The sequence below is a fragment of the Hippopotamus amphibius genome, chromosome 14 (assembly GCF_030028045.1).
Source record: "Hippopotamus amphibius kiboko isolate mHipAmp2 chromosome 14, mHipAmp2.hap2, whole genome shotgun sequence".
NCBI classification, from domain to species: domain Eukaryota; kingdom Metazoa; phylum Chordata; class Mammalia; order Artiodactyla; family Hippopotamidae; genus Hippopotamus; species Hippopotamus amphibius.
Window position 1 is genome coordinate 5,384,699 of NC_080199.1, and position 22,948 is coordinate 5,407,646.

The 22,948-nt window shown below is 42.7% G+C and overlaps 1 protein-coding gene across 1 annotated transcript in view; it reads left to right on the forward strand.

Annotated features, from left to right (window-relative positions):
- EFNB2 (ephrin B2) overlaps positions 1–22,374 on the forward strand; it is a 44,246-nt gene extending 21,872 nt beyond the window's left edge. The window contains exons 2-5 of the mRNA XM_057707671.1: positions 931–1,214; positions 17,516–17,608; positions 18,331–18,444; positions 20,161–22,374. Coding sequence (XP_057563654.1) covers positions 931–1,214; positions 17,516–17,608; positions 18,331–18,444; positions 20,161–20,549 — 880 coding nt within the window. The 3' untranslated portion in view covers positions 20,550–22,374. The remainder of the gene's footprint in view (positions 1–930; positions 1,215–17,515; positions 17,609–18,330; positions 18,445–20,160) is intronic.
- Positions 22,375–22,948: the final 574 nt, after the last annotated feature.

The window sequence follows — 22,948 nt, forward strand, 5'->3', positions numbered from 1 at the left end:
TTGGTGTTAGCACTTGTAGAAGGATTTTCATTAGGAAGCTCTTGTTTCACTTTCTCGGAGACACTCCCCATTAGGAAAGATCTTTCAGCAGCGGGGCTGGGAAGAAAGAGAAAGGGGAGCAGGGAGCCTGTTAGCTGTAAACATTGAGGGGATAGTGTATCAGTAGTTTGGGTTCTAAAGATTTGCTTCTAAGAATTAATTGGAGCAAATACATCTCAAGGGAGGTGGGGAAAATGTTTGTGGGGCAAGGACAGTAGTTGCTGTCCTCCGGAGTCGGAGACTTTTCATCTTGCAGCTGAATCAATACTCCAACTAATTATTTCTGGTTATCTCTTATGGATTTGTAAGACATTTCTTTTGTTTGGGGTAATAAAAAACCCATTGTTTGATCAGTGACTGACTAATTATGATAAGTAATTTGAAACATTCTTGATGAAACTTGTCTGTTAATTGGCATCAACAGCAAATGGAAACTACCAGGACAACAAAGTCTTAGTGAATCCACTGTTCCCTGGAATTGCTGCCGTCTTTCTGTGGCATGCCCAATAAACTGAGGCTGCCAGTGGGTAAAAAATAACAAACAGGTGGGAAGGTCTGACTCACCACCGGGGAAAAGTCATTGTGAAGTTACACAAAGGAGCACTGAAATATTACAAGCGAGGCGAAGGTAAAGAAATGTCAGCAGGTTGACCTGATCCTATTGGGTAAAGTCAGGAGTGTGGTTTCTTTCTTTTTCTTTTTTCTTTTTTTTCTTTAAAACCTAATTCCTACATACATTCATTCCATGCCGATCTGAACTTTTGCGCAATAAAAGTATGGATTTATAAAACTGTAGTTTGGAATTCTTGATGTTATCTGGCTATATTGTCATTATCGTTAATACTGTTAATTTTTTATCAACTCAATGGCACTTTTTTTTTATGCTTTTAGATTTCTACCTGGACAAGGACTGGTACTATACCCACAGATAGGAGACAAATTGGATATTATTTGCCCCAAAGTGGACTCTAAAACTGTTGGCCAGTATGAATATTATAAAGTTTATATGGTGGATAAAGACCAAGCAGACAGATGCACTATTAAGAAGGAAAATACCCCTCTCCTCAACTGTGCGAGACCAGATCAAGATGTAAAATTCACTATCAAGTTCCAAGAATTCAGCCCTAACCTCTGGGGTCTAGAATTTCAGAAGAACAGAGATTATTACATTATATGTAAGTATAATTCTATTCATTTACTTTATAGAAATTAGGATAAGCTAAATAGGTTTGTATCAATTTTTGTTTCCTTAAAATTACTACTGTGGTAAGTAATTTGGTGAGACTCTTTACTGAAAAATTTTTTAAAGACGGCTTAATTGAATGAGGGACCCTGTACTAGTAGTGCTCATTAATATAAATACCCAAAGAGAAAAAGCCTCCTAGAGTTTTTGTAGTATTGAAATAAGTGGATATATATGAATATACTCAGTATCTCTGCTGACGAAACCATTTTTAAGAACCATTGGTGAGATTTTGATAGGTGAATCTTGTGCGATGACTTTTCTCTTCACCATTAATCCATTCACGCGTCCATCATTCATCCATGCATCCATCCATCCACTCGTTCATTTAGTATTTACTCTGCCAAAAACTGTGCATAAGTGCTGGGGGTTCAGCAGTGAACCAGATGGTAAAATGGTACCATTCCTCATGGAGCTTGTAGTTTCAAAGGATGGAAGTTACAGGCAACCCACACTAGTACATGGGCACATTACAACCAGATTTGGAAGAATAAGAAAAATCTTGGGTTTGTTCAATGAATTACTTGTTTTCTGTGTGTACAGTAACTTGACACATTGTTTTAGGAATAGATACTGTGTATCCTCTGGGTCATCTCTGAGCTGCTGTTCACTCCTGAGGCTGTGAAATCTGATGAATGAAACATGTGGCTACTAGGTGCAGGTCACCAGCTGGCACAGAATTAGGATCCTTCCAGGCCCAGGGTCTGTCAGAGGGCAGTCTGGGTGACCAGGATAGCTGTTGACGTTACTCAAGCGATGAAATGGCTTTTCTCGGTTCCTTTGGTGGGAGCCTCCACCCACTTGTGATGGTGGGGTCCAGGTCATCAGAGGCACTGAGCTGCTGTCTGCTGGGTGTGCTCTCCCTTCTCTGGGTGATCAGGTTGAAACTCTGGCTTTCTCCACCTCCTAGCTGCTCTTGAGAATGCAAAATCAATAATTCATTGACTACTTATTAAGTACTCAATAATATACTATTTTCTATTTTTAATTACACTCATTAGTAATTAAAAGAAAGATGGTCATAGCCATATAATCCTTGTCCTTTGCTGTGAACCTGAAATGCCACAGAAGCTGAAAACCTGTTTTTAAACCAACGTGATGCACGGAGTGTGGCTTAGTGAGGATAAGTAACAGAGAAAAAGGGAAAGTGGTGAATTATATATTTAGAAGCACAATGATCATAAAATGAAAATAAAAGCATTTTGAGGAATGAGACAAGCAGATGGGGTGGTAAAGTATATGAAATAAGAGAGAAAGCTTTGAAAATATACAATAGTCATTAGGTAGAATAAATGGAAACCTTAAGCTTTTGGGAGTCCAACAGTGTCTTTTAAAAAAAAAAAAAAGGCTTTTTTAAGTAAAACTGTTTACTAGGATGCTAATGTTTAGGATAGCATTTATAGGGAGTGGAAACCCACCCTACAGAATTCATTAAGCAGGTTAAGACCCCTAAATAGGGTGGGAGAAAAGACATGGGGGCCTGGAGATCAGACGTTCCTCCAAGTTAAATATGTCTCTAAAACTGTGTCTACAGCCTGAGCTGCTGACTGGCTCCTCATGGAGATAGGCCACCAGACCCAGGTCCCTTCTCTTCCTTCAGTTTGTGACTTCATACAGATGGCTTTGTCCACCCTAAGTTCCCCCTGAGTGCAAGTGGGATTTCAGCAAACGCTGTGAGCTTAGTCTGAAATAATAGGCAAGAAATGCAAATGAATACCTGGCTTATCAACATCTTTGTGTCTGATGGAGTCAGCATGTAATGACGACTTCTTATCCACACATGATGGGTTTGTATTTAGAAGCACAATTTAATTTATAATTATAATATTAATCCACACAGTAATGGCACCTCTCATTTTTCTTTCTCTAAAAATTCATCATTAGGCTCCGTAACAGATTCACCAGCAGGTAGCTGAGCTACGCCGACCTCCAGAACCTTCCCTGGAGGTGTGGTTTACCATGGAAAAGCACATGGTAGCCCAGGATCAAAGAATCCTTCTTCAGATAGAGATGAGGGTTTCAGGTTTGAATGCTGCCGGTTGGGTGGTTGTCACAGGCAGGGTGGGGAAGTACCCACGGCTGAGGGGGTGGCCAGGAGCCCACGGAGACTGAGCACGCAGCTGAAAGACTTCCACCACGTCACAGATGTGGGAAGACACTTCTTCTTGGGGAGACACAGGCGCCGTTTCCCACCCATCCTGCAGCAAAGCCAGTGGGTGGACAGCTTTCCCTGGAAAGGAAATGAATGATGAGAAGTAAAACTCTTAAAAGAGTTGAAAAAGTTAATGTTGAGTTCCCATTGCTTCTTCAAGAATCACGAGGCACCCAAACAATTAAGAGATTTTTCAAAGTCTGTACTTTGCACAGCCAGCGATCACTCACACGTACACAGAGTCACACTCTACTTAAAATAGTACTATACTAGGTGACATGATGGAAGGCACACAGACTCACAGGTAAACTCTTAACACTGAAAGTCACCACTTCAACTTTGAGAGAGTTAACAACGTTGGTATTTTTGAGTTGCTACAGTGTATATATTACACGTGTTTAAGGCCAGATCTTCGTGTCTAGTAGTAAGCACCTTCATAACCAAGAGTATTAATAGGAACAGCACTATTGTGTCCTGGTTTCTTTCCATGAGAGGGAAGAAGAGAAGTGATAGTTTGGAGCGGAGCTTCATAACCCCAGAGGGGAACAGTCCAAGTTGCCAATGGACTGAATTTGAGTTGGTGTTGGGTCGTTCCTGAGATCAACTGATTCCAGGAGCACTGGCCCAAGAGCCCAGAGACCTGGGTTCTAGTCCTGCTGCCTGAGCTTGACAAGAAAGTCACTCTATTTCTTTGAATTTTTATTTCTTCTCTAGAAGCCTCTTTTAGTGTTGTTGTTATTCTGGCTGATGATGGAAATCTCCAGTTCCAATCCATTTTATGGTTAGACGCACACATCCAGTCAGGGTGGCTCTTCTCCAATTGAATGGACAGGAGCCGCTGTAAACTTTTTAAAGATGTTGAATTTGATTTGTAGGTTACCAGATTATTTAAAATACAGGCATCACACTTTTAAGTTTTAGAAGTCGATATTAATTTTAAATTGGGACTGTATTTTTAAACCTACCGAGTATCCACTACATTCCCCTGGGAAATGACATGACAAAATAATATGCACCCTCATTAGTTTTTCTCCTAGATGATTATTTGCTTTGACATGTGGCAAAATGATATATATGGGTTTTCTTAATGTTGAGAATTGACTTTTTCAAATGACCCGTTTCAGTCATTAGTCTTGGGTTTAATTTGCATAATAAAATCTCCTCATCTTAAATGATCCAAAGGTGGGGATGTTACGACCGTTTGGTCTGTTTTTCATTACATTCAGATTCTTAACTGCCTTACAAACAAGGTAAACATTTTATATAACCTACAGTTATTTTTATCATGTCTTTAAAAGTGTTTTTAAGTTTATAAAATATCTGTCTGTTCTGAAGTGGCCCATTGTCAAAGGAAGCTCTGTCTTAGGAAAACACTCCAGTTAATACAAGGCAAGCATTCCTGTGTTCTCAGCCTCCACAGGTATTTGCGCCAAAAAGTTTTCTTGCAGACACTTTCTGTGCTTGGTTTCTAGTTTCTTTTTAGAAGAGATAACTTAGAGTTGAATGAGTCGCAGCTTGGTATGGAGACCGTTTGCAGTATCTACCTTCAGGAAGGTTCCATGGCTGGGTCATTCAGCCTCAGCATAAAACCTTGCAAGATACCTTCAAAGAGGTTTTCTCCACACTACCAAAATCGCGTGAATCAGAGACAGATGGAAATGAATGCCATTGTGTGGATACTTTTTAAGTGAACAATGGCCACGGCCCAGCTGTTAGAAAGAACACCTCATGCCCAGGGCACCTCCCAGTTTAGCTTTGTGTGTTTTTTTTTCCCTTATTTTACCTCAGATCCATAGCCCAGACATGGATTTGTGGAACAGTCTCAAAGTCATCATTTCTAATGATTGTTTGATTAAATGTTTTTCTGTAACTACAGCCTGCTGTGTTCACCATGGTCCTTCCGAAAGCCACCCCTCACTTTTCTTGCCTGGGAAAGTCTTCCTTGAGAAACACTGAATGAATTCGAGTGTCACCATTTCATAGGCCCTTCACTGGTTTCACTCTCCAAACCAATTATTTAAAAAAAATTTTATCAGAGCATACAAAATTGGAACGCTCCTCAGTCAGCTTTGCTATTTTTTAGGCATACACTCCACTTATGAGCAAAATTGCAAAGTAAATTAAAATGCTTGCACGCAAATATACGGAAACACTATTCTTAAAGAATCAAAACAGAAGAGCAGCAGATTCCATTCCTGTATGTTTGTTGAGTGTTTGTTCTCTTTTTGTTTGTTTGTGTTTTCCTCTTCTGTTTTTGACTTACTTATTTCTGGGGAGTAAGTGTAGCAAGTGGCGCTAAAACGTACTGAATGTGCTGCAAGACCTTTCCCCAGCAGGATGGTTATGGGAGGTTTCAAATGTCCTTTTTACACATAGATTTCTTTTAGAATATATGCGTGGCCTCTGCAATGTGATTATGTGCTTTAGTTGATGAATTATTTGTATAATAAAGGTAGCAAAAGTTCCATTGCCATCACTAAATATCATCAAGTTCAGGGACGTGATGACATCAGCCTGTCACTGATCTGACTTTGGGGTGGGGATTTATGTCCGATCCTTTGCACGGAATTACTGAATTCAAGCGTTTAAACACATTTTTATTTTTAACTGACAACTGTTGGCTCTGTAATAGAACGGTCATCAGAATCTTGGGAGTTTGGAGGATATATACACAGACACCACTCAGAGCGACAGATTCACGTGGTAGTTAGTTAAGAGTCTGGAGTGAGACCTGGGTGCTTGCGTATGTCCTCCAGCAAGTAACCTAACAAGTCTCTGCTTCAGTCTCTTCATCTGCCCACTGGGGAAGATGTGCATTGAAATGGGATGATGTGTGTACAGTGCTTACTTCCACGGCTGGCACCAAATAAGTACAAGGGAGGGTCTCTTTGGGGGGAGGCGGGATGGGAGAGGAATGTGTGAGGCAGAAGATTAGAGGCAAACCGGTGCTCTCCCGCGAGCTGGTGGGCGGTGAAGGGGGGCTCAAAAAGTGTCCTTTATTTGCAAAACCATCCACAAAATGAAACTCCAGAGACTTTATAAGTTTCAGCAATGCTGCGTAACTTAATTATAAGATCTGCCCTCTTTTTTGTCTTCTTGGGGTGTTATAAAAGTTCTTTTGTCCTTGGGCTTTCCTTACCAAGAAACACGCATTTATGAATCTTTTTGTTGGTGGAATTGCCCAAGCTTGTTAGCAGATCCTCTGTAAGACCCAAAAGAGACAGACTGGGAGGAGTCTTCCACACGTATAATCATTTCCCACTTACCATCTCACCACCCTTGCCAGGGCCTTTTCTCTGTTGCCTGTTACACAAAGGAACCAAAGGAAATGCTTATTTTTATTGGTCATATCGGCAGCATTCCAGTGTAGTATAAATATTCTTCTAGAGAAGAGAGTACGTGTCAGGGTTGCCTTGTCACTGAGACGAGCTGGGACAGTACCTCATTGCACTAGTCTGGTAATGAAAAGCATCATTTCTTTTTCTTTTTGGCTGTGCCATGCGGCATGTGGGATCTTAGTTCCCCAACCGGGAATCGAACCCTCAGCCCCTGCAGCAGCAGCAGGGAGTTTTAACTGCAGGACCGCCAGGGAAGTTCCCTGAATTTCTCTTATTTTTGAACTTACCATTTCTGACCATATTGAAGGCTGTCTCCCAAAGTATATCAGTAAGGCTCCTTGTTCAGTTTAATATGAATACAGCTTAAATTCTCTATACTTGAAGGAATCAAATCTCAACTTCTGCTCAATGGGAGCTTGTGCTGAGAAACTTCTGGCTCAAGGATCTGATGGAGTCATGGCTGTTGGGATATTTATCCCGTATCTCTTGATGTTTAGGAGGATTAGGCTATTGTACGCTGAGACTCTGTTCATATTCACCTAGGCAGTAGTGACAGCTTATCTCATTTAAAGCTAGACAGAGATTGTCCTGTGAGCACTATTCCTTATTCCCAAAATAACCCATGAACAGACAAGGTGACTCTGCTTCTTAAAGCAACAGGGAAAGACTAAAAACCTCATGTGTAAAATAAGAGCAGATGAGAAATGAAGGCAATTCCTTGGAAAAAAAGAATTATTTAGGAATTGCTCAGAATAAAACTGCCTTTACTGTTTCATAAAATGCATCTTAATATCTCTAGCACCTGTATTTATAGCTTTTTCAAAGTTTACTTAGACTTGTAAATAATTCAGCAGTCCTAGAGACTTCGTACAAGCATGAGAACGAGTTTCTTTCTTAATAGCCTTTAAATATTTATGATGAAAATCAAAATTTAAAGCAAAATAAAGTCCTTTAAGAAACAGCTAAGAGGCATTAGACAGACGTGAAAAGATTACTGGGTGAAAACTTATTTATATACTTCTTAAGAGTCCCACATTCGTTCCTAATCACCTGAAGTCTCAGGCTGGCTGTTTGGTCACTTAGAGGGAAGTGTTAGGGCCTCACACATTCTGTGTCACTTTGCAGCCCCCAAACAGAGGAATTTTTATCACTGCGGGGAAATAGAAACTTAGAAAGAGTGAGTCGTTTAGTACGGTTCACACAGCCATGGAATGTCAGGGGCAAGACAAACCAGGGCTGTCAGACTCTTAGACCAGCGTCATTGGTTTATGACAGTGCCTCGTGGGTCACCAAGCACATACATTATACAGAGCGAGAGGAAAGATGGTCTGTGTTCAAAGCACGCTACACACATAGTATGGTAAAGAGAGTACAAGTACATGCACGTCACATGTATAGTGACAGTAAAGAGAGCATATGTACATACATAGTGCATATGATGTATCAAGGATGCTACTTGACATGGATACCCAGCGACCTCTATGCTCGGAGCAAACGTGTTGGACCAGAGGCCCTGTCCTATGTAATGTAACGTTTACCTAACTTCAGTCACATGCCCCATACAGAGAAAATTCTACAGAGTAGCAGGAAAGGAGAAAGGGCTATAGGTTACCCATGGTTGTGAAAGCAATCTGTCAGCTCTCCCGAACTTTCTTTTTTCTTTTTAGAGCTACTATCAATGAGTTCCATTTCTTCAATAAGACCATGCTTTTTGTTTTATCAAGTACAGTTGACCCTTGAACAACACAGGTTTGAGCTGCTTGGGTCCACGTACACACAGCTTTTTTTAGCAGGAAATACTCCAGCACTGCACAGTCCGCAGCTGGTTAGATCCTCGGATCCGGAGGAACTGCGGGTGCGCAGGGACAACGATAAGTTATACTCGGACTTTCCACTAGATGGGGGTTGGTGCCCCAACTCCCGTGTTGTTCAAGGGTCAAATGTACTTTGAGCCCCTCAATGGGAAGTGTCTAAACAGTCAAATGAAAAATAATAAAAAATCTTTCAAATGTACAAAAGAGGTAGTAGTAAGAGCCTTCAGATTTCCTTAGCCAAGTACAAGTGCTACAGCTTGTATGGATGGATGGGAGGATGGATGGAGGGAGGGAGGGAGGGAGGGGAGGAGGATGGGAGGGATGGATGGGCGGACGGATGGATGGATAGATGGAGGGATGAGCGGATGGATGGTTGGATGGATGGATGGATGGATGGATGGATGGATGGAAGGATGGATGGGTGGTAGGTGGGTGGATGGATGGATGGAAGGATGGATGGGTGGTAGGTGGGTGGATGGATGGATGGATGGATGGGTGGTAGGTGGGTGGATGGATGGATGGATGGATGGATGGATGGATGGAGGGATGAATGAGCAGATGGATAGATGAGTGGATGGACGGATGGATGGACAGGCAGAACCTCTGGCAGGAGCATAATTGATCACTTCAGAGAGGAGCCAGGCTGTGTGTTGCTAAAAGACAGTTCTGCTTCGCAAATGGCCTTTTGCATTAGTGGAGTAACCCAGTTTCATCGTTCGTGCTGTTAAACCAGGAGATGAAGGTATTCTTTTATTGAAGCAAACATGTGGAAAATTGCTCTGGCTTCTTGGAGTATAGAACATGTCCCCCGAACGGAATTAGGTTCATGGGTAGGGCACATTCAGACAGGGCACTTTATCGGGGTTACCACTGGTCTCTAGATGGTCAAAGCAAATAACATCATGTCCATCTAAGCTATTACGCCATCAGAGTGGTGCGTTTTCTCATCCGCAGTGTTGTGTTCTAAACTGTCAGCAAACATTAATTCAGTCACTGGTGAAGCCCTGCCACCCAGAGATGAACTCTGCCTCAGATGGAGGTTTTCCACTTCAGTGCCGCGGTCTCCCACTTACTGGGTCATTAATATCATTGCATGCGATTAGTGACAGCAGACTGAGCAGGAGGCTTGTGGGCGGTGTGCCCTCCCCACCATGAACTTTTTACTCTGAGCCTTCGCCATCTAGACATTTCCACATCTCCACAAAGATATTTTAATGATGAAGACTGTTAAAAACTCAGGAGCGGACTAGAAATTGTGTGCTAGAAATAATTCACTCAAACACATGCTCTTTCATAGCTCAGAATATTTTTATTAGATAGTATCACTATCTCTTGACAGGAAAGTCTCATTTTGTAAACCATCAGAATGCGTAAGTAAAGCTAATATAGACAATTAGGGAATTATGTTTTTATCTGTAGAACTCTGACGTCATTCTTGTCTTAATGTGAGTTTGGTCATTATATTGAAGTGGTCATCCGGCCCCCTGTCTTTAAAACACAATTCCTCTTAGTAGATTTCAGCCCGTATTAAGGTTGATTCTCATATATAAAGGTAATTATTCTTTTACCACTGACTATCACATTCTTACAGTTAATTCTGAATCATTGTGACAATAAGATGAACTCCCTTAAAGCACACTAGATATAAAGCTTTTTTAGGAAATCTTGTTGAAATTTTTTTTTTGCCCAATGAGCGATTCTACCTGCATAAATCATTATAACTTGCAGCAATACAATTTTAGCCTCAGAAAGGGATGGTTTCCTCCACAGAATTTATGAAAAATCAAGACATCAAGGTGTTGCAAGCCATATCTTGAGAGGAAATAAAGTAAGCCAATCATAGGTGATCTCATGTTTAAGCATGTCTCTTGTAAAAAGAGGGGACTGGCTATTTATTGCCAGGGCTGTTTGCTCTTTCTCAGGAGAGTGTCAGAGCACCATTGAGCCTGAAAGGTTTTCTGTCCTGGACATGTAACTGCTGTGTGTGTGCACACACTCACACACACAGTCACTGCTTCCCCTTTCCCCATCTTTTCTACTCTGGTTGTACACAGTCAGTGACTTTTCAGGGGTATCTCGTCAATGATTGTCACCACCTTGATCTTTGCATATACTTCTTAATGGTGAAGAGGTTTTATAGTAAGCTGTGATGGAATTTCTTATGTTCTAGGGATGGTGTTTATTACTTTATATTATCACTGTTTTCTCCATAGGCTGACCTCCCTCAATGTCCATGGGAGACGGGACATACAATAACATATATTGGCACCCTTAGACTTAGGTTTACCTAATATCTTTGTATCTTCCCTCTTCCCAACAGAGTTAAAGTGGCAAAGTAATGTCATCCAATCTTTTAATGAACACACAAACAAAAGCAGTTTATGAAACTGTTTTGAGATTGTTACATTTTTCAAAACTCTCATTTCTAAGCTGTCAGTAGAATATCCTCTTATTGTTCATGGTGAACGTTTAAAATTGAGGAAATAAAATTATACCATTTTACTCGAGAGCATCCATTTACACTGGATACCTGCTATCTTTACTCATATTTTAATATGGGAGGAGGGGCAAAATTGTGATTCTGGTTTTTTAATTCATTTTTCCAAATCGTGCTGTCTAGTGGAGAAACTAATGAATTGGGTCGTAAAGAAGTCACTGGGGCTAAGCTAGTTATTACCTCTTAATGCCTGATTTACTGCTTTCAAATTTCAAAACACAGCCAGAATGATGCTGGTTTACTGCAAGTGATTCTTCCCATCATACTGAAACACTGTTTCCTCAGGTGAAAAACACACACAGCCTGTATCTTCCTTTGTATTTTTCTTTCTTCAAATCGAGACCGTTTTAAGAAGTATCTATAAAACTTTTACTGTAAGATCAGGCATTCTGGGATGAAATGCCATATGATGTGAAATAATGCTGAACTGTTTTTGATATTACGCCAAGCGAAAATAGTGAGGCCCTTGGAAAATCATGACAGTATATTCGCCATTTCTTTGACTGTAAATCCACAGAGAAAAGCATATAAAAAGGAAGAAGTTAGAAGTTATTTTTTTTTTCATCACCCTTTCGGCACATTATACAGATGTTTTTGCTTCAGTTTTTATTAATTAAAGAAAAGGGCATTTATTTTTGGCATTTAGTGCCTATCATCATTTCCACGTTTAGAATTTTCCTTCTGAGTTGGTGTTAGAGGATAACCGTGATACCCAAGGCACTGAACTACGCTGACTTCTAGGCATTGAATTCCTGTCTCTTTAGTACAATATTTTGAATGTGCATCATATAATTTGAATTTGAATTCATGTCAGCGTGTGAAGTTAGATAGGTCTTAGCTTCCTGGGTTGTATATTCACATTAAGTAGTTATATTTTTATCAGCCTTCTGAAGTCTTCAACTTGCATATCTCAGTTAATTTTTTTTTTTATTTTAGACACTGAAAAATTTGCTAGCCCTGGTAGAAGAAAACAGTAACCTAGTTTATGTGTCATATTTACTTTAACGTCATGGCTTTACTTTTCACATTTCTCACTTGGTTTTGCTCCTTTGAGTTCCTCAGTTTGCCAGGTAATAGGCTTCTAGTTCTTCTAGTTCTTGGGTTGACTTTCAGGAGATTGATGCGTAGAAAGGCTGCCCTAAGAAATCAGAATTAGGAGGGCCAGCATATGATGGCCTGGTGGACTAGAATAGTGCCAAGAGGATGATGTTGGTAGAGGATTTTCTTAAAATGCTCTTTGTTTCATAATCAAAGAAGAGCAAATTATGTCATGTGCAGCTGTATATGAACACAAGGTTTTTTTATTCTTTCTAGAAAACCAAATTCTCTTGTTTTCCTGTCCCTGTATGCTTATTATCTGTGTCTCTTTTGTGGACCTTTCTGATGAAGTTGATAAAAAATATTTACTTTGGAATGTCCATCAACCCCGCACCCCATCCTCCCCGTCCCAATAAGCTACATTTTGAAATAGTACAGGGACTTCCTTGGTGGTCCAGTGGTTAAGACCCTGCACTTCCACTGCTGGGGCCGCGGGTTTGATCCCTGGTCAGGGATCTAAGACCCCACATGCCGTGTGGCACGGCCAAAAATAAATAAATAAATGAATAAATACATAAATAAAATAGTATAAAATGTCCTCCATAGTATGTTTTGGTGTTTCATTTTTTCCATCATAACCTAAGAATATTCCCTCATAGAGATGTACTTACTCTGCAGAATTTTTTTCTGCTGCCCTCATTCCTAACCTCTGTGCATGAGACCCATATGTCAGCGCACAGCCAGCAGTTAATTCTCCAACTGATACCGAAGTGAGAGACTAAAATAAAAACAGCCAACCTCCAGGGCAGCTTACCCTTCCCCGGGGGCAGAGCAATAACCACCAAATGAAGATGCAGTAAAATGCGATAGGACTTCCTCTCCGTGGGCAGTCTGAAAAACACAGCCGGAAGTATTCTTTTAATTTTGATTTTATTTTTATTAGTTATCTATTCTATACATATTAGTGTATATATGTCAACCCCAATCTCCCAATTCTTCCCACCACTCCCCCCCCCGCCCCGCACTTTCCCCCCTTGGAGTCCGTATGTTTATTCTCTACATCTGTGTATCCATTTCTGCCTTGCAAATTGGTTCATCCGTACCGTTTTTCTAGATTCCACATATATGCGTTACTATACGATATTTGTTTTTCTCTTTCTGACTTACTTCACTCCGTATGACAGTCTCTAGGTCCATCCACATCTCTACAAATGACCCAGTTTTGTCCCTTTTTTATGACAGCCAGAAGTATTCTTGTCCTTTTGGTCTGCTTTGCCCACTGGTTCTCCTTGTTTCCACTCAGATAACCAGTACCCCAGTGAGTAAGAGCTGCAGACAAGCTCATGTACAAATAAAGGGAAAGCACAGATGCTGGCAGAATAGTTATCAGATGTGAAGAGAACTTTTAGGCAGTGTGAACTCAGGGTCCTTTTTTGCTGAGCAGTGATCTCCACCCACTTAAAATCAGGCCCTGGGGGAACAATCTAGTGATTTCAGTACACTCACTACATGCAATTAGATCCCTGAAGCAAAAGCTTTTAAAAGCAGGCTATCAAATGCCCATGTATCTTTATTAAACCTGTTTTCTAACTAGATAATACTTTTCTAGTAATTTTTAATTTCATAAAGCCTATTTTTTTCCCTGGACCAAGGCGGGGAAAAACAGTCTGGGCACTAAAAGCTTAGATATAACAATGTTATTTTTTCTATCTCTAAATGATTAAATGCAATTTCATCCATTTAGTACAGTAATACTATGATTGTGGTGGCATTACAGGATGCCGGTAGAGAGATGCAGAGAAAAACTAAGTAGAATGAGGTTAACAATTTATTTTGACTTTCTCCAAGTTAAAACTTCCCAATACATTCAAATCAACAGTAAGAATAATTGCACAACTGTCTCCTAAAATGGAAGCAGATTTTATCCCCAGGCATTAGCCATTTCTTGTCATATTTCAAAGTCAGCCACTAAGCCTTTTAAAGCTTCTTGGTGACTGGCTGTTGCGGCAGAAATCACAGTATTAATCTTGAGGCTTTATTTCAGAGTTCACTGCCAGTACAGGCACCATCAGTGCTGAAGACTTTCAGCTGGGCCATTTCTCAAGGTGGTGGGGGTAGGGAGGGCAGAACACCTCTAGAATGAGGCCCACACTCCCTGCACTCCTTGATACGAAGATCATGGGGAAGAGAGACACTAGTTTTTACTCTGAGATCAAATACAAAATAAGTTGAAGTTACTCTGAGTCCTTTTATAATTGAACCTGTTGTGAAGTTGACCTTCTGGAGTTTCCATTGGTACTGACATCTTGAAACAGGCTTTTCCCTTGCAGCTTACCTCATTCCTAACTTAGGGCAAAAATCTTTCACAGCAGAACATCTAACTTTTTTTTTTTTTTTTTTTGGCCACATCACTCAGCTTGCAGGATCTTAGTTCCCTGACTAGGAATCAAACCCCTGGGCCCCAGGAGTGAGAGCACAGAGTCCTGACCACTGGACCTCCAGGGAATTCTGTCTGTATTTTAAAGTTTAGCCCCCTTTTAAATAGCCAAGTATTGGTAATGCTGTTTTAACATTAGGAATGAATTTTTCCATATCTTTCAGTAGCCTTTGCAACTTGCAAGTTGACTTAAAGGGGAAAGATACAGAGTCCACAATGTAGCGGAAGAGCCATCCTTACTCACTGTGTTCTGCCTCTTGGCCCACCCTCCCCCTTCACCCCTTGTCCTCCCCCACCCAGCAGTGGCCTCAGCCTCCAAGAACTCAGCAAAGGCAGCATTTTTACTTTTCCCTCTCTGCATCTCCAGGGCTTGAGAGTTTTATTTCTCCCCAAGGAATAAAAAAGTTTCCACTGTTAAAGATGCAAAGCAGTTTCATTCTCATGCTACACAGTTTTCTTCCTACCATGTATAGTCTGTGGCTGTTAAATTATAGATTGCAGTTTAATTTGAATACTTTTGGAGTTCTTTACAGTTGAGGGTTCTTCAGACATCACTCTGAGTAAACCAAAGGGAGCTCTCCACGAGGACATTGGTATTCAGAAAAGGCGTTGATCTACAAATTAAAGGAAAAAGCCACTTAAATTATGTGCACCTCTTGTGCTTCCAAAGTGACAAAGTAGAAGTCGTCTGTAGTTTCTGCCTCTGCAGATGCAGTTCTGAACTACATTCACCAGTGCTTCTTCTCTGCCAAGTCTTGTCTATCCTTTCTTGTATTCCTTTATTTATTTATTTATTTTTAATTTTCGACCTGAATCTTTGATCTTTTTACCTCAAGGGTAAAATAAATGTTGGTTTGGCCAAAAAGTTTGGGTTTTTCCATAACTTTTTGGCCAACTCAGTATCTGTATTCCTTCCCCTCACTCCCCCCCCTCCCCGGCATACCACCCTTCAGCTCTTATTGTTATCATCTGTCAGCTTAGTGTTAAACTTTGAGCAAGAAAAACTTAGTCATTGAGCTTGGCATTGGGGTGCATTTATGTATATGTTAATTAGAAAACATGGAGATTCCAGTTGAATTAAGTAAACTAAACCTTTGAAACCGTCAGTCAGATAGAGACATCAGCTTTCCACCATTTTTTTCCTATTTAAAACATGCCCTAAATTTTGAGAAAAATCAGATGAGGAAACTCTAAATAATTAAGGGAAGATTCTGTTATAGCGCTGCGCTGAAACTGCCCAGAATACTGCCTGCTGGCAGCTATCTGTACTGTTCTAAGCCTTTAGGAGGAGAGCATACTTTGAAATTTAGGCACATGTTTGGAAGGAAGAAAAGGGAAAGAAGATAGAGAAAATGGGGAAAAAAGGCAGTTTTTTTAGAGTCATGGAAGCATGCAGAGCTCTTCGGTATTTGTTCTAACTTATCTGCCAAACACTTTCTCAACAATCTACAAGAGAATACTATCTATTTTTTACCCTAAAAAAAAAAATTATAATGGCAATTTTTGCCCAGTTTCCCAGGAGAAACTCAGTGTCAGCAGTAGCAGAAGAGTGAGATAGGATGGTGAGGCTGGACTTGAAGGAACCGCTCAGATAAGCAAAGAGATATGTACACACACAAGAAGCAGCCATTGTTATTAAGCTAAACAGTGAAAGTAAAAGTTGCTAAATGGAGAACACAAAGCCAAGTCAATCCAGGCCTTGTTTTCCAGCTAAGGTAATTATCTACAGCAGAGTCTTTCCATGCATGCCTGGCCAACTGGTCTGCTGCCCATTAAAAGAATGTCTTTGGATGTATTTTTATCAGAAAGTCTGTGCTTTTAAAAGTGTAGCGTTAGCAGACAAGACTTTGATAATTAACGTAGAGAAGCAGTGACATGGCAGAATCGCATATGAAACACTTGTGTTCCCTGCCCCTTGAACTGTGGAGGAATGAAAATGTCTAACTCTCCACCCCCTTTTCTCTTCTGGAACTTGACCTGTAATTAAAGCCTGTCCCTCAGCAAGGTACCTGGCAGCCTATCTTTTTACAACTTCAGTTACAGCACTCTTCAGAGAACTCACTGTCCTAAAGAGATAGAACAATGGGTTTAAATAGAGTAGGGCATACACAGGCCGTTGAAAAAAACAGACACTGAAAATGGTCAAATGTTCTGTCCTCCTTCCTCCTCCTTCTTGAGGCGGAAAGGGAATCAAACTGGTGGACCTAAGCGAAGTGCTCACCTTACGTCCTGAGCTGTCCCGGGCCCCTCACAGAGCAGTGGGCACGGTGGGTCCCTCTGTCCATCCAGACTTCTTCTGCACCAGGGAGCTGGGTTGAAGAGTTTGAGCCGGGTTGATGGTGATGGTAATGACACATCCGCTCTTTCGGGTCGAGTACAGAATGATGGAGGAAAACTCCAGAATTTGAAGACTTGAACTCGTGTACAACCTCTTAGGCTCCAGTAAGGCTGAAGAAAGAAAAGGGGCGTGGGAGGCTCCTCTCTGAGTGTTTCTAGAACTTGGACGCTTGACAAATGGGGAGCGTCAAGGTGATTGTTCTCGAGGCAGGAAATCTGCAGTAGAGGAAGCAGGTGCTGTACGATGATATTACCACATTCACTATTCTGCTCTTTGGAGGTTGAGTCCAAAACAGTCAGTCAGCTTTTTGGAAGATGCTATCCCTTTGATCTGTGGATTCAGATGAAATCTGTTGATTATAAAGGGAGGCAAAAGCACTTAAGTACATTGGAAACCAGAGGTCATACGTGCGGCAGTGTGGACCACATCCATGTTTCTTCATTTCTTTATTTTTTTCGTTTTGCCTTTCAGCATCCCATACTTTCCGAAAACTTGTGACTAAGAGTGAATTCTTATTTTCCAAATTGCTTTCAGACATTTCATGTTCATGTAAACTTGGCTTATTGATTTCCTGATTTTTTCTTTATTTTTTTGTTTTGTCCATTTTATTTTTAATCAGCTACATCAAATGGGTCTTTGGAGGGCCTGGATAACCAGGAGGGAGGGGTGTGCCAGACAAGAGCCATGAAGATCCTCATGAAGGTTGGACAAGGTAAAGACCGCCTGCTGCTTCACGGAGCCACTGACCTGGCCCAGCCCCCAGCTAGTCTGGCGCCAGCACTGCCCACGCGCGCCTACACTCGCTCTTCAGTTCAGTGTCCAAAGCAGACCTTTCTCTGCACCTTGAGCCGCTGACAGAGCTCCTCAAGTTGATGCAGCCCACTTGTTTTACTGGAGATACTTCTAAAAGTTGAGGTCAGCCAGGTACAATGTCCATTGCCACATCCGTACCTACGGATATGTTTTTCCTTCTTAAAAGCAAAACTCCTCTTGGGTTCACGATTAAGATACCCAGGATGCAAACTAAGTGCCATTTTGTCCATTTCTGCATCTTGACTACAGAAGCCTTGTGTTCATTGAGCCTTTTCACACAGAGATGACCTCTTGTGCAGAAAGAATTATTCTTCTAATTAGAAATTGGGATAGTAGTCAGTCAACTCGCTCAGTTAAATTAAAATGTCATCTGCAGTGTTCTGCCGGCCAAATTTGAGAATCCCTATAGTTTCCACAGATGGCCTCACCATCTAAACCTCTGAAATAACTAGTAGAACCGTTTTGTTTTCAAAGGAAAATTATATTCTTGCATCTCGTAGTACTTTGCATAAAGAATCTTATGTTCATTGCTATTCATGCCTCTTGAGATATAGATCCAGTTCCTAAAGCTAGAGCCCGTCAGATGTCTGTGCTGTAAGTAATCGCTTGTTTTTCATGTAGATGCGAGTTCCGCTGGGTCAACCAGGCATAATGATCCAACCAGACGGCCAGAATTGGAAGCTGGTACAAATGGAAGAAGTTCAACAACAAGTCCCTTTGTCAAACCAAATCCAGGTATAGCAGCATGACCCGTGTGTGTCTAGATCTGTGTGTTCCACACTCCTCATATCACAGGGGGTAGAACAGAGTCCAAGTACTCTTGCACCAGGGGGATGAACTTGTAGTTACCACCATCAGCAATTGTTGCTCTCGGTTAGTTGTTAGTAATTACTCAGTCAGAATAAAATAATTCATTCCCACAAAAGTCTTACATTCGAAAGAGTAGAATTCATCAGGTGTAAGTGCCAATTATTAGCACTGCTCTTTCAGATCAAAGCTATTTTCACTGGCTGACACTTTATGGTGCTGGTTGCAACACTGGCTTCAAGCCGGTGTTAATGTATATATAATTAAGGTCCTAATGCCTCATCTAATTATATCTAATCCACAGAGAGCCTGATTGATCCTATTCTACATTTAAGATGGTAACATCTGAACACATTGCATAATGCCACGTTTTTCAGGTGGTTTCGTCAAAACTTTTTTTTTCACGTTTTCAGTGCAAAATAAAATATTAAACGGATTCCTGACAGAAGTTTAGAATACTGGACAAAATTGACTGCCGTTTTACTTCGTTTTCTCAGCAGTCTTTGAACAAATAGCTATGTATTTGTTACCCCGGGAATGAAGTGTTTTACGGTGGCCGCTGAGCAGACGTCAGCAGTTCTGTATTCGGGATCCGCGTGCCTGGTTGGTCGTCCTGTGAGTTTAGCGTCTGTAGCAATATTCCATCTCCTTCTAAGCGTCAAGGAGGGAAGTTGTTATTTCTAACTTTCAATGACAAGATGTGTCAAATTCTTATGACAAACTGATAAATGGATAATATAATGATGCCAGGCAGTTTTTTAGTGCTTAACATTTGGGTTGGCAGTCTGTTCTGCGTGAGAATTTCTGCTGCCTTCCAAATCTATTTTAAGTGTAAATCAAATAATACAAATGAGTTACGGGTGGAACGTTTTTCCCAGACCCCATCACTCCCTGTGAGCTCTCCAGCACTTCTGCCGGTAGGCAGGGCTTGCCTTTAAAGGCAGGTGGTTCGGAGATTCCCGTGAAGCCACCGGAGCTCGAGGAAGGAGCAAGAGCCGTGCAGCCCAGGCAGCAAATGTTGACCTGGAGAATCGGCCGCTTCCTTTCCTCTTTCTGGTGGTGGCCGCAGGCTGGCTGACCTGGGCTAAGACGTGGGGCAAGATCAAGGGCTGGCTGCCACAGCCGGTCCACGCAGCTGATGGATGGTGATGTATAGAAGAGAAGCGATGAGGTCTGGGAGCAGTATCCAAGTCCCACCTGGAGTCCCAGCTCCCGGATGGCTGGCTTCTGCTGTTTGCATTTAGCTCCTTTTTTTTTTTTATAATTGAAGTATAGTTGATTTCTAATGTCATGTTAGTTTCAGGTGTACAGTACAGTGATTGAGCTATACATATACACATATTCTTTTCCAGATTCTTTTCCCTAATAGGTTATTACCGAATCTTGAGTCTAGTGCCCTGTGCTTTACAGTGGGTCGTTGTTGGTGATCTGTTTTGTATACAGTAGTGTGTATCTGTCAATTCCCAACCTCCTCATGTATCCCTGCATTGAGCTCTGAAACGAGGTGATGGGTTTGCCAGAGTCTAGCTGCCGGGAAAGTCTTTGGCCTCCGCGGAGTTTCCCCACCTGAAGGGCCCCGCCAGCAGCCGGGCGGCCCTGGAGACAGCGGTGACCCTTTTGGCTCCTCTTTCCCGCCCGCTGCAGGTTCCAGCACAGACGGCAACAGCGCCGGACATTCTGGGAACAATATCCTCGGTTCCGAAGTGGCCTTATTCGCAGGGATTGCTTCAGGATGCATCATCTTCATCGTCATCATCATCACGCTGGTGGTCCTGCTGCTCAAGTACCGGCGGCGGCACCGCAAGCACTCGCCGCAGCACACGGCCGCGCTGTCGCTCAGCACGCTGGCCACGCCCAAGCGCGGCGGCAACAACAACGGCTCCGAGCCCAGCGACATCATCATCCCGCTGAGGACTGCGGACAGTGTCTTCTGCCCCCACTACGAGAAGGTCAGCGGGGACTACGGGCACCCGGTGTACATAGTCCAGGAGATGCCGCCGCAGAGCCCGGCGAACATTTACTACAAGGTCTGAGCCTCGGCGGTGCCTTCGCTTTCCCGGAGGAAACTTACTGTCCCGCTGCCGCCCGCGGAGGGCCCGAGGCCCCCCCTGTGTCTGCGACAGACTGACGCACAGCGCGGAGAGGGCACCCTCCTTCTCGGAAGAGCCCCGTGGAGTCGGACAGCTTACTAGTCTGTAGCGTTTCGGCCGCGGTGACGAAGGATGCGCCCCGGCAGCTGGAAGACTCGCGTAGAAGATGCGCGTGGGGACCGCGCGCACCCGGCCCCTCCCCTCCTCCTCCTCCTCCTCCTCCGGGTTCCACGGGCGCTCGGGCCTCCGCAGGAGCCGAGGGGAGGCAGAGCGGTTGCTGGGCGGGAGCGAGAGCTGGGAGCAACCCGGGCAGGTGCCCCAGGTCACCAGGCCTGGAAAAGCCGTCCTCTGCCTCGGGAGTGGCCCCTACCCCACCCCCCCGGAGCTGCACCCCGGACTTGTCTTGTCGCACAGACTGGCTGCGTGAGGCTTTCGGAGAGCGCTAGCTTTTAGTCCTCACTGTTGCACACACTCCTATCATCCAGGGCTCTGCAGGCCTTCACACAAGATTTCCTCACACGCCACCCTCCGCATCACTACTGGGACATTCACGTTTGGTGTCTCCTACTCCATCCGTTCGCAACAGCAGCTATAGCCGAAGCAGTGATACATGGATAGAAATCGCGTTTGCTAATCAGGAGCCTTGCAGCCAGACGCTAGGCTGTCAGTCCAGGAAGATGAGGCGTTCATGGAAGTGGGGGACCGGGGGAAAGGGCCGTCTGCAAAGGCAGTTCACTGCTGCCGCCTCTGAAACACAGTTGGGAGGAAGACCCCAATTAGATAGCACAGCACTTTGGTTTTGCTAAAATTTTAAGAGGCAAGTAGGAGACACAACGACACACACAGTAGATTAGGGTGCATTTGAAGGAATTCACTCTTATCAAATAGCAATGCACAGGAAAAAAAAAAAAAAAGGAAGGAAGAAATAGTCCCACTACACCAGGTGGAACAAAGGGGCATTGTTGGTAGAGAACCAGGCTTGGAGGGAAGGGATGGACTGTCGCGGTACTGGTAATAGGATGTACAGCTCTGAAGCTGTAGGAAAGTCGTCCGTCTGCTTTGGGTGATGTTTAAAGCAGACTCAGCTGCTATACTTATCACATTTTATCCAACACAGGGAGAGCATTTAGGAGACTAGCAGAGAGCCAGCTCTGACCTAGAAGTTTAAAAGCCAAAGGTCACACAGGCTGTAATTCCATCATCATGAAGTTATTAAGGCATTCTCTTATATAAAAGGTAGGTCAGACTCCCCTGTCCCCCCAGTGCCCCTGCCCCGCCGCCCCCTCCCTGTCGCGCCCTATGACACTTTGGTTTATGGGGGTGCTGTCCCGGCCGCGGGGGCCAAGGGGTAGGTACTGAGCGAGGCCGCAGCGTGGGGCCCTGTGTCAAGGTGAGGCACACATGGCAGACCTCTTAGAGTCCTGAGGACCGAAATAAATTATGATGTCAAGGGGGAGAAGGAAGGTAGGATGTATTTATAATAGGTATATAGAACACAAGGGATATAAAGTGAAAGATTTTTACTAATATATATTTTAAGATTGCACACAATCCACACCAGAAGATGTGAAATTCACTTGTGGCAATTAAGTGGTCCCAACGCTCCACGCTTTAAAAACAAACAAACAAAAAAAAATTGGACAGCTACTTCTGGGAAAAACAACATCACTCCCAAAATAACAATAATGGGAGCAAACACAAAAATAACCAAGTCCTCTGAAGGCATCTCACATCACCGTAGATTAGGAAATGCAAGCCCCAAATACCAGGAAATCGGTGTTAACTGCATCATGTTTTCGACAATGACAAGATACGCCGGCATTTATTTTCTGTGCTGTGTTTTCCCTTGCCTTTATGGGCTGAAGTGTTCGCTAGAATCCACCGGGTCACATCGAGGGGGTTTCAGCTGAAAGTTCAGCCTGAGCCCCTTCCTTCCTCTCTCCCCCTCCCCTCGCCCCCCTCCCTTCTGGGAAAAGAAGCGAGTAAACAGGAAACCTACTTTTTATGTGCTATGCAAAATAGACATCTTTAACATAGTCCTGTTACTATGGTAACACTTTGCTTTCTGAATTGGGAGAAAAAAAAATGTAGCAACAGCATTTTAAGGTTCTCAAACCTCCAGTGAATACCTGCAAAATTGAGTTGTCACCGACATTCTTCTTCTCTATTTCCTGAACCTGAAAATGGTGTTGGTCCAAAGTGCGTGTGTGTATGTGTGAGTGGGTGTGTGGTATACATGTGTACATATATGTATAATATATATCTACAATATATATTATATATATCTATATCATATTTCTGTGGGAGGTTGCCATGGTGACCAGCCACAGTACATATGTAAT